The 13,267-nt window shown below is 37.6% G+C and overlaps 1 protein-coding gene across 2 annotated transcripts in view; it reads right to left on the reverse strand.

Annotated features, from left to right (window-relative positions):
* LOC110504382 (cytoplasmic FMR1-interacting protein 2) overlaps nt 1-13,267 on the reverse strand; it is a 68,391-nt gene that overhangs the window by 34,707 nt on the left and 20,417 nt on the right. For both annotated transcript variants that reach the window (XM_036969883.1, XM_036969884.1), the window contains exon 4: nt 2,127-2,204. In XM_036969883.1, the coding sequence (XP_036825778.1) occupies nt 2,127-2,204 (78 nt within the window). The remainder of the gene's footprint in view (nt 1-2,126; nt 2,205-13,267) is intronic.

Here is a 13,267-nt window from a genome sequence, read left to right on the forward strand (position 1 = left end):
ACTGTTATAAACTGTGGAGCACATTACTGTTATAAACTGTGGTGTACATTACTGTTATAAACTGTGGAGCACAGTACTGTTATAAACTGTGGAGCACATTACTGTTATAAACTGTGGAGCACATTACTGTTATAAACTGTGGAGCACATTACTGTTATAAACTGTGGTGTACATTACTGTTATAAACTGTGGTGTACATTACTGTTATAAACTGTGGAGCACATTACTGTTATAAACTGTGGTGTACATTACTGTTATAAACTGTGGAGCACATTACTGTTATAAACGTTTTGTTCTATTTATCATTATCGCATCAATTCAGGAAATGTATCACAACATGGATTTCTGTCCATAATCACCCAGCTCTACCCACATGGGCCCTGGTCAAGGGCAGTACACTACATAAGGAATAGGATGCTATTTGGGAAGCAAACAAACAATGTGTTCCTGAGGCTACAAATTCAGCTCTAATACATCACTACACTATCAACAGTCTGCAGCACCCGACCTTCACCCTTCTAGAATCTGAAGTCAAATGTCTACTGTTTGCTGATGATCTGGTGTTTCTGTCCCCAAACAAGGAGGGCCTACAGCAGCACCTAGATCTTCTGTACAGATTCTGTCAAACCTGGGCCCTGACAGACCTGGGCCCTGACAGACCTGGGCCCTGACAGACCTGGGCCCTGTCAGACCTGGGCCCTGACAGACCTGGGCCCTGACAGACCTGGGCCCTGACAGACCTGGGCCCTGACAGACCTAGGTCCTGACAGACCTGGGCCCTGACAGACCTGGGCCCTGACAGACTTGGGCTCTGACAGACCTGGGCCCTGACAGACCTGGGTCGACGTCACCGACCTTCTAGCCATCACTGATCCATTTATCATTTTCCATTGGTTTTGGTTTCCATCACACCTGGTTCCAATCCCATCAATGACATGTTGTGTATTTAACCCTCTGTTTCCCCTCATGTCCTAGTCGGAGATAGTTTAGTTTGTATGTGATGTTCTATTTAGTGTTGGTGTGCGACGGGTTTTGTACCCACTTTGTTATTTTGTACATCTTGGTTGTTTTGGAGTTTGGTCAGCATTTATTAAATAACTCAAGTTCGTTCTCCTGCGCCTGACTTCCCTGCCACCAACACGCACCCCTTACAAACATACCAATTAGGATCTGGCTACTTGAATCAGTTATAGAACCCATTACCCTTTATGATTCGGAGGTCTGGGGTCCACTCACCAACCAAGAATTCACAAAATGGGACAAACACCAAATTGAGACTCTGCATGCAGAATTATGCTAAACATGTCCTCAGTGTACAACGTAACACACAAAATAATGCATACAGAGCAGAATTAGGCCGATACACGCTAATTATCAAAATCCAGAAAAGTGCAGTTAAATTCTACAACCACCTAAAAGGAAGCGATTCCCAAACCTTCCATAACAAAGCCATCACCTACAGAGAGATAAACCTGGAGAAGAGTCCCCTAAGTAAGCTGGTCCTGGGGCTCTGTTCACAAACATAAACAGACCCCACAGGAAAGCAACACAATTACACCCAACCAAAACATGAGAAAACAAAAAGATAATTACTTGACATATTGGAAAGAATTAACACAAAAACAGAGCACGCTATTAGAATGCTATTTGTCCCTAAACAGAGAGAACACAGTGGTCAGGTATTCTGACTGACCCAAACTTAAGGAAAGCGTTGACTATGTACAGACTCAGTGAGCATAGCCTTGCTATTGAGAAAGGCCGCCATAGGCAGACCTGCCTCTCAAGAGAAGACAGGCTATGTGAACAGTGCCCACAAAATTAGGTGGAAACTGAGCTGCACTTCCTAACCTCCTGCCAAATGTATGACCATAATAGAGACACATATTTCCATCAGATTACACAGATCCACAAAGAATTCTGAAAAACAAACCCTTTTCTACTTTAACTATTTGCACATAATATGACATTTGAAATGTCTTTATTCTTTTGTGAGTGTAATGTTTACTGTTCATTTTATATTTTTTATTTCACTTTTGTTTATTAATCTATTTCACTTGCTTTGGCAATGTAATCATATGTTTCCCATGTCAATTAAGCCCTTTGAATTGAAAGAGAGAGAGAGTTACCTGTGGTATAGCTCTTGAGCAGCTTCTCCAGGTGTAGAGCATGACAGCATACTCATGGCCCTCCTCCAGCATCTCATTCTGGGGAGAGAGAACAGACAGAGGGGTTATATCTACGCCTATTTATAAATGATGTGGCTAACTGTATGGATAAAAGGCTAAATTGTGCTGCCCTCTTCATTGACCTGTCAAAGACTTTCGATACTGCTTATAACTCATTGCAAATTCAGAGGCTTTCCTCAATTGGTCTAGACCAGGCTGTATGTAACTGGTTGAAAAATGACTTGACAGATAGAACTCAATGCGTGTCTACTGATGGTGTTAAATCAGGTTTCCTGGACATTATGAAAGGTGTCCCGCAGGGGTCGATTCTGGGTCCAGTACTTTTTAATGTTTACATTAATAATATTGACTTTCCTGTAAACAATTGTGACCTGCACTTGTATGCCGATGATACTGGTGTGTATGCTATTGCCCCCACGGTTGACCGGGCTCTATCTGAACTACAGTCTGCCTGTTATGGATGATGCAAATTTTCACAGCTTTTTATAAAAAATCGCGCAACATTTCAAAGTCCTGCTACTCATGCCAGGAATATAGTATATGCATATGATAAGTATGTGTGTATAGGAAACACTCTGAAGTCTCTAAAACTGGTTAAATCGGGTCTGTGGCTATAACAGAACGTGTTTAGGAGTAAAAATCCCTGGTAAAACTGTTTACCAAAAACACAAAAAAAATAAATGAGGATCCCCTGTAAACGCCTACAACTTCCACACGATGTCGCCATTGCTGTCAATTTCTGACTCATTTATCCTTGGTTACAACACGAATAGACCCCTCCTTTCTTGAGGCGCACCACAGTATGTTGTGAAACTGAAAAAATGGACGATGATTTCCAGACTTGCTGCTATCGAATACAGATCACCCCGTGATCAATTTGATACATCATTAACGTTTATTAATACCTAAAGTTGGTTTAGAAAAGTCGTTTGAAGTGATTTGTAAAAGTTTATAGGCGACTTTTGTAATTTTAAAAAGTGACGTTGCGTCTTGTAAATGGGCTTTTTGCAGCATCAGACTGGCCTTCAGCAAATGACATTTTGGGTATACAATGACGGATTTAAATCGGGAAAAAGACCCCATTGTGATGTTTATGGGACATATAGGAGTGCCAACAAAGAAGCTCGTCCAAGGTAATGAATGTTTTATATTTTATTTCTGCGTTTTGGGTAGCGCCGGCTACCGCAAAATCTATTGTTTACGTGTCGTGCTGGTATTTTGGGGGGTGCATGCTATCAGATAATAGCTTCTCATGCTTTCGCCGAAAAGCATTTTACAAATCTGACTTGGTGGCTAGATTCACAACGAGTGTAGCTTTAATTCAGTACCTTGCATGTGTATTTTTATGAAAGTTTGAGATTTAACGAGTACTAAGTAAAGTACTATAGGTGGCGCTCTGAAATTTCCGCTGAGCTGTTCCTGTGCAGGGACCACCTCCGTAAGAAGTTAATTGTATTACAGAAAACTATTGATCGTGTCCTGCTTGTCCCTGCTTCTGAGCATCTGGACAGATGAAAAGCGGTCTTTTAAAAAGCATACTGATGAGTTAGTTACAGTTGAAGTCGGAAGTTTACAAACACTTAGGCTGGAGTCATTAAAACTCGTATTTCAACCACTCCACAAATGTCTTGTTAACAAACTATAGTTTTGTCAAGTCGGTTTGGACATCTACTGTGTGCAGGACACACGTCATTTTTACAATAATTAAAAGATTATTTCACTCATAAATCACTGTATCACAATTCCAGTGGGTCAGAAGTTTACATACACTAAGTTGACTGTGCCTTTAAACAGTTGTCATGGCTTTAGAAGCTTCTGATGTATTTCAAGGCCTACCTTAAAACTCAGTTCCTCTTTGCTTGACATCATGGGAAAATCTAAATAAATCTGCCATGACCTCATAAAAAAAAATTGTAGACCTCCACAAGTCTGGTTCATCCTTGGGAGCAATTTCCAAACGCCCGAAGGTACCACGTTCATCTGTACAAACAATAGTACGCAAGTATAAACACCATGGGACCACGCAGCCGTGGTGTCTCCTAGAGATGAACGTACTTTTCTGCGAAAAGCGTACTTTTGTGCGAAAAAGTGCAAATCAATCCCAGAACAACAGCAAAGGTCCTTGTGAAGATGCTGGAGGAACCAGGTACAAAAGTATCTATATCCACAGTAAAATGAGTCCTATATCGACATAATCTGAAAGTCCGCTCAGCAAAGAAGAAGCCACTGCTCCAAAACCGCCATAAAAAAGCCAGACTACGGTTTGAAACTGCACATGGGGACAAAGATTGCACTTTTTGGAGAAATGTCCTCTGGTCTGATGAAACAAAAATAGAACTGTTTGGTCATAATGACCATCGTTATGTTTGGAGGAAAAAGGGGGAGGCCTGCAAGCCGAAGAAACCCATCCCCTCCGTGAAGCACGGGGGTGACAGCATCATGTTGTGGGGGTGCTTTGCTGCAGGAGGGACTGGGGTGCACTTCACAAAATAGATGGCATCATGAGGGGGGAAAATTATACTTCTAAAGTTGTCGCAAAATGGCTTAAGGACAACAACAAGGTCAAGGTATTGGAGTGGCCATCAAAAAGGCCCTTACCTCAATCCCATAGAAAATGTGTGGGCAGAACTGAAAAAGTGTGTGCGAGCAAGGAGGCCTACAAACCTGACTCAGTTACACCAGCTCTGTCAGGAGGAATGGCCAAAATTCACCCAAATTATTGTGGGAAACTTGTGGAAGGCTACCCGAAATGTTTGACCCAAGTCAAACAATTTAAAGGCAATTCTACCAAATACTAATTGAGTGTATGTAAACTTCTGACCCATTGTGAATGTGATGAAAGAAATAAAAGCTGATATAATCATTCTCTTTCCTATTATTTTGACATTTCACATTCTTAAAATAAAGTGGTGATTCTAACTGACCTAAGACAGGGAGTTTTTACTAGGATTAAATGTCAGGAATTGTAAAAAAAAATAATAATAAAAAAATTAAAAAAAACTGAGTTGAAATGTATTTGGTGTATGTATGTAAACTTCCCACTTCAACTGTAAGACACTGAGAACAAAAATGGGCTTCTTCTATAGAAGGTAAATAGTAGAAAGCAGATTAGGAACATGTTCCTATCGGTCCTAGATAGGGCTGTTGCGGTGACCTTACCATATTATTATTATTATACCAGACCGACCGTATTACCGCCACACCGGTGGTCACGAGTCATGAAGGCAGTCAAATTCCACGAGACAGTTTAGTCACGGTAATTAGGCTTCTCCAAGCTCTGATGCTGCTGCTAGTCATTGGTAGCCTACCAAACTTGCTAACTGCTGCCTGGTACTCAGCAATCAATTGTCACTCTAATCACTCTGACATCAATGATAATAAAACATCTAATCAAACACTTCATGAGAGCCCATGAGATGTTGTGCAACATTTCTATAGGCTAATCAATTGCCAAGCAAACAGAGTGATGGGCTCTACTAAAAAGAGGAGGATCCCATTAGCTTTCTATAGGCTAGGCCTACTATATTAACTTATCAGCTTTCTATCAGCTTTCTATAGGCTAGGACTACTATATTTATTTATCTATCAGCTTTCTATAGGCTAGGTCTACTATATTTATTTATCAGTTTTCTATAGGCTAGGTCTACTATATTTATTTATCAGCTTTCTATAGGCTAGGTCTACTATATTTATTTATCAGCTTTCTATAGACTAGGTCTACAATATTAATTTATATATCAGCTTTCTATAGACTAGGTCTACAATATTTATTTATATATCAGCTTTCTATAGACTAGGTCTACTATATTTATTTATCAGTTCTATAGGCTAGGTCTACTATATTTATTTATCAGCTTTCTATAGACTAGGACTACTATATTTATTTATCAGCTTTCTATAGACTAGGTCTACTATATTTATTTATCAGTTTTCTATAGGCTAGGTCTACTATATTTATTTATCAGCTTTCTATAGGCTAGGTCTACTATATTTATTTATCAGCTTTCTATAGGCTAGGTCTACTATATTTATTTATCAGTTTTCTATAGGCTAGGTCTACTATATTTATTTATCAGTTTTCTATAGACTAGGTCTACTATATTTATTTATCAGTTCTATAGACTAGGTCTACTATATTTATTTATCAGTTTTCTATAGACTAGGTCTACTATATTAATTTATCAGCTTTCTATAGGCTAGGTCTACTATATTTATATATCAGCTTTCTATAGACTAGGTCTACTATATTTATTTATCAGTTTTCTATAGACTAGGTCTACTATATTTATTTATCAGTTCTATAGGCTAGGTCTACTATATTTATTTATCAGCTTTCTATAGACTAGGACTACTATATTTATTTATCAGTTCTATAGGCTAGGTCTACTATATTTATTTATCAGTTCTCTATAGACTAGGACTACTATATTTATTTATCAGCTTTCTATAGACTAGGTCTACTATATTTATTTATCAGTTTTCTATAGACTAGGTCTACTATATTTATTTATCAGCTTTCTATAGACTAGGTCTACTATATTTATTTATCAGTTTTCTATAGACTAGGTCTACTATATTTATTTATCAGTTTTCTATAGACTAGGTCTACTATATTTATTTATCAGCTTTCTATAGACTAGGTCTACTATATTTATTTATCAGTTTTCTATAGACTAGGTCTACTATATTTATTTATCAGTTTTCTATAGACTAGGTCTACTATATTTATTTATCAGCTTTCTATAGACTAGGTCTACTATATTTATTTATCAGTTTTCTATAGGCTAGGTCTACTATATTTATTTATCAGTTCTCTATAGACTAGGTCTACTATATTTATTTATCAGTTTTCTATAGGCTAGGTCTACTATATTTATTTATCAGTTTTCTATAGACTAGGTCTACTATATTTATTTATCAGTTTTCTATAGGCTAGATCTACTATATTTATTTATCAGTTTTCTATAGGCTAGGTCTACTATATTTATTTATCAGTTTTCTATAGGCTAGGTCTACTATGTTTATTTATCAGCTTTCTATAGGCTAGGTCTACTATATTTATTTATCTATCAGCTTTCTATAGACTAGGTCTACAATATTTATTTATCAGTTTTCTATAGGCTAGGTCTACTATATTTATTTATCAGCTTTCTATAGGCTAGGTCTACTATATTTATTTATCAGCTTTCTATAGGCTAGGTCTACTATATTTATTTATCAGCTTTCTATAGGCTAGGTCTACTATATTTATTTATATATCAGTTTTCTATAGGCTAGGTCTACAATATTAATTTATATATCAGCTTTCTATAGACTAGGTCTACTATATTTATTTATCAGTTTTCTATAGGCTAGGTCTACTATATTTATTTATCAGCTTTCTATAGGCTAGGTCTACTATATTTATTTATCAGTTTTCTATAGACTAGGACTACTATATTTATTTATCAGTTTTCTATAGGCTAGGTCTACTATATTTATTTATATATCAGCTTTCTATAGACTAGGTCTACTATATTTATTTATCAGTTTTCTATAGGCTAGGTCTACTATATTTATTTATCAGTTTTCTATAGACTAGGACTACTATATTTATTTATCAGTTCTATAGGCTAGGTCTACTATATTTATTTATCAGTTTTCTATAGGCTAGGTCTACTATATTTATTTATCAGTTTTCTATAGACTAGGTCTACTATATTTATTTATCAGTTTTCTATAGACTAGGTCTACTATATTTATTTATCAGTTTTCTATAGGCTAGGTCTACTATATTTATTTATCAGTTTTCTATAGGCTAGGTCTACTATATTTATTTATCAGTTCTCTAGGCTAGGTCTACTATATTTATTTATCAGCTTTCTATAGGCTAGGTCTACTATATTTATTTATCAGTTTTCTATAGGCTAGGTCTACTATGTTTATTTATCAGTTTTCTATAGGCTAGGTCTACTATATTTATTTATCTATCAGCTTTCTATAGACTAGGTCTACTATATTTATTTATCAGTTCTCTAGGCTAGGTCTACTATATTTATTTATCAGTTTTCTATAGGCTAGGTCTACTATATTTATTTATCAGTTTTCTATAGGCTAGGTCTACTATATTTATTTATCAGTTCTCTAGGCTAGGTCTACTATATTTATTTATCAGTTCTCTAGGCTAGGTCTACTATATTTATTTATCAGTTCTCTAGGCTAGGTCTACTATATTTATTTATCAGTTCTCTAGGCTAGGTCTACTATATTTATTTATCAGTTTTCTATAGGCTAGGTCTACTATATTTATCTATCAGCTTTCTATAGGCTAGGTCTACTATATTTATTTATCAGTTTTCTATAGGCTAGGTCTACTATATTAATTTATCAGTTCTATAGGCTAGGTCTACTATATTTATTTATCTATCAACTTTCTATAGGCTAGGTCTACTATATTTATTTATATATCAACTTTCTATAGGCTAGGTCTACTATATTTATTTATCAGTTTTCTATAGGCCAGATCTACTATATTTATTTATCAGTTCTATAGGCTAGGTCTACTATATTTATTTATATATCAACTTTCTATAGGCTAGGTCTACTATATTTATTTATCAGTTTTCTATAGGCCAGATCTACTATATTTATTTATCAGTTTTCTATAGGCTAGGTCTACTATATTTATTTATCAGTTCTATAGGCTAGGTCTACTATATTTATTTATATATCAACTTTCTATAGGCTAGGTCTACTATATTTATTTATCAGTTTTCTATAGGCCAGATCTACTATATTTATTTATCAGTTTTCTATAGGCTAGGTCTACTATATTTATCTATCAGCTTTCTATAGGCTAGGTCTACTATATTTATTTATCTATCAGCTTTCTATAGGCTAGGTCTACTATATTTATTTATCAGTTTTCTATAGGCCAGATCTACTATATTTATTTATCTATCAGCTTTCTATAGGCTAGGTCTACTATATTTATTTATCTATCAGTTTTCTATAGGCTAGGTCTACTATATTTATTTATCTATCAGCTTTCTATAGGCTAGGTCTACTATATTTATTTATCAGCTTTCTATAGGCCAGATCTACTATATTTATTTATCTATCAGCTTTCTATAGGCTAGGTCTACTATATTTATTTATCAGTTTTCTATAGGCCAGATCTACTATATTTATTTATCTATCAGCTTTCTATAGGCTAGGTCTACTATATTTATTTATCTATCAGTTTTCTATAGGCTAGGTCTACTATATTTATTTATCTATCAGCTTTCTATAGGCTAGGTCTACTATATTTATTTATCAGCTTTCTATAGGCTAGGTCTACTATATTTATTTATCAGTTTTCTATAGGCTAGGTCTACTATATTTATTTATCAGTTTTCTATAGGCTAGGTCTACTATGTTTATTTATCAGTTTTCTATAGACTAGGTCTACTATATTAATTTATCAGTTTTCTATAGGCTAGGTCTACTATATTTATTTATCAGCTTTCTATAGGCTAGGTCTACTATATTTATTTATCAGTTTTCTATAGGCTAGGTCTACTATATTTATTTATCTATCAACTTTCTATAGGCTAGGTCTACTATATTTATTTATCTATCAGCTTTCTATAGGCTAGGTCTACTATATTTATTTATCTATCAGCTTTCTATAGGCTAGGTCTACTATATTTATTTATCAGTTTTCTATAGACTAGGTCTACAATATTTATTTATCAGTTTTCTATAGACTAGGTCTACTATATTTATTTATCAGCTTTCTATAGGCTAGGTCTACTATATTTATTTATCAGTTTTCTATAGGCTAGGTCTACTATATTTATTTATCAGCTTTCTATAGGCTAGGTCTACTATATTTATTTATCAGTTTTCTATAGGCTAGGTCTACTATATTTATTTATCAGCTTTCTATAGACTAGGTCTACAATATTTATTTATCAGCTTTCTATAGGCTAGGTCTACTATATTTATTCATCAGTTCTCTAGGCTAGGTCTACTATATTTATTTATCAGTTTTCTATAGGCTAGGTCTATTATATTTATTTATCAGTTTTCTATAGGCTAGGTCTACTATATTTATTTATCAGTTTTCTATAGACTAGGTCTACTATATTTATTTATCAGTTCTCTAGGCTAGGTCTACTATATTTATTTATCTATCAGTTTTTTATGGGCTAGGTCTACTATATTTATTTGCTTTCCTAATATTAAGCACATTGGTTATATTTACAACAGGAGTATAGCCTACCTGGCTGGCATAGATGACATGTATTTTTCCCAGCTGCCCCTGTTTTGAGACAGGTGTAGGATAATGGTCCATTCTAAATCCAAACTAATTTCACACATATATTATTTAGTGTATGTAAAGACAAGTTGAAATCAAGAATAGTCTGATGGGTGACAATATTAGCCTATCACCTGTGAATGATATATTATCACCTGTGAATGATATATGATCACTTGTGAATGATACCCAGCTAGTGTGCAGTAAGGCAAACCTGCAGTATAGTCACACACCTCATGTAGCCTAGCCCATAGGCCTACATGTTTTAATAAGGTTTGTATCACAACTAAAGTGGCCAAATACAGTGGGGCAAAAAAGTATTTAGTCAGCCACCAATTGTGCAAGTTCTCCCACTTAAAAAGATGAGAGAGGCCTGTAATTTTCATCATAGGTACACTTCAACTATGACTTCTGGCTCTCACAGACCTGGACTTCTTCTTTAAGAGGCTCCTCTGTCCTCCACTCGTTAACCGGAATTAATGGCACCTGTTTGAACTTGTTATCAGTATAAAAGACACCTGTCCACAACCTCAAACCTCAAAAAGATGCTTGTGAGAAGGACCCGGTCACATGACGGGCATTGGCTACATCTGAGAGAGCCATGTGAGTGAGAGGTGCTTCGGTGCGCTGCAGCCGGGAATAATAATGATTATATTCAAAGGTGGCATTACGGCCAAATGGGGGGAGCTTGCCAAAAGGCACCTGACCTCTCAGACCACGAGAAACCAGATTCTCTGGTCTGATGAACCCAAGATTGAACTCTTTGGCCTGAATGCCAAGTGTCACGTCTGGAGGAAACCTGGCACCAACCCCACGGTGAAGCATGCTGGTGGCAGCATCATACTGTGGGGATGTTTTTCAGCAGCAGGGACTGGGAGACAAGTCAGGATCGAGGGAAAGTTGAATGGAGCAAAGTAGTAGAGAGATCCTCAGATTGGGGCAAAGGTTCACCTTCCAACAAGACAACAACCCTAAGCACATAGTCAAGTCAACGAAGGAGTGTCTACCGGACAAGTCTCTGAATATCCTTGAGTGGCCCAGCCAGAGCCCGGACTTGAACCTGATCAAACTTCTCTGGAGAGACCTGAAAATAGCTTTGCAGCAACGCTCCCCATCCAACCTGACAGAGCTTGAGAGGATCTGCACAGAAGAATGGGAGAAACTCCCCAAATACAGGTGTGCCAAGCTTGTAGCGTCATACCCAAGAAGACTCAAGGCTGTAATCGCTGTCAAAGGTGCTTCAACAAAGTACTGAGTAAAGGGTCTGAATACTTATGTAAATGTGATATTTCTATTTTCTATTTCTATTTCTAAAACCTGCTTTTGCTTTGTCATTATTAGGTATTGTGTGTAGATTGATGAGATTGATGAGGGGGAAAAACCAATTGAATCAATTTTAGAATAAGGTAGCCTGCTGTGTATCTCCTCACATGCATTCACTACGGTGAATATTCTCCGGTGTGAAATACACTCTTTTACCAAAGCAGGAAACACAGGTCTCATTGGAAAACAGATGCCTCAACTGAATGGAACTTCCAGATTGAAATCAAGTTTATTTAAAAGAAGTTTCCTCTTCTTTGTCAGTCAAATCCCACTCCCCATTAATTCAATTCAGGAAGAGAAGGTCTAGCTTAGTGACTGCCTGATTCATCCCTCAGTGTGTGTGTGTGTGTGTGTGTGTGTGTGTGTGTGTGTCAACACAAACTGCTAACCAGGCCAAAGCCTCAGATTGAGTACGACGATAAAACACCCAAACACCAAAAACACAAGGCTCTCTCTCTCTCTCTGTGTGCGTGTGTCTGTGTGTGTGTGTATGTGTGTGAATGATTGAGTGAGTGAGTGAGTGAGTGAGTGCCAAGACAAGAGTTGAGAATGATGATGTTGCTAGGGAAACATTCCCTAACTGTTCCCATCGAAAAGCAGAAGTATGCCTCTGTCCACTCCAAACCTCTCCTTAAGTCCTCTCCCTCTGCCCCATTCCAAACCGCTCCTTAAGTCCTCTCCCTCTGCCCCATTCCAAACCTCTCCTTAAGTCCTCTCCCTCTGCCCCATTCCAAATCTCTCCTTAAGTCCTCTCCCTCTGCCCCATTCCAAACCGCTCCTTAAGTCCTCTCCCTCTGCCCCATTCCAAACCTCTCCTTAAGTCCTCTCCCTCTGCCCCATTCCAAACCTCTCCTTAAGTCCTCTCCCTCTGCCCCATTCCAAACCTCTCCTTAAGTCCTCTCTCTCTGCCCCATTCCAAACCGCTCCTTAAGTCCTCTCCCTCTGCCCCATTCCAAACCGCTCCTTAAGTCCTCTCCCTCTGCCCCATTCCAAACCGCTCCTTAAGTCCTCTCCCTCTGCCCCATTCCAAACCGCTCCTTAAGTCCTCTCCCTCTGCCCCATTCCAAACCGCTCCTTAAGTCCTCTCCCTCTGCCCCATTCCAAACCGCTCCTTAAGTCCTCTCCCTCTGCCCCATTCCAAACCGCTCCTTAAGTCCTCTCCCTCTGCCCCATTCCAAACCTCTCCTTAAGTCCTCTCCCTCTGCCCCATTCCAAACCTCTCCTTAAGTCCTCTCCCTCTGCCCCATTCCAAACCGCTCCTTAAGTCCTCTCCCTCTGCCCCATTCCAAACCTCTCCTTAAGTCCTCTCCCTCTGCCCCATTCCAAACCTCTCCTTAAGTCCTCTCCCTCTGCCCCATTCCAAACCTCTCCTTAAGTCCTCTCCCTCTGCCCCATTCCAAACCTCTCCTTAAGTCCTCTCCCTCTGCCCCATTCCAAACCGCTCCTTAAGTCCTCTCCCTCTGCCCCATTCCAA

This window comes from Oncorhynchus mykiss, chromosome 31, assembly GCF_013265735.2.
Source record: "Oncorhynchus mykiss isolate Arlee chromosome 31, USDA_OmykA_1.1, whole genome shotgun sequence".
In the NCBI taxonomy this organism is placed as follows: Eukaryota; Metazoa; Chordata; class Actinopteri; order Salmoniformes; family Salmonidae; genus Oncorhynchus; species Oncorhynchus mykiss.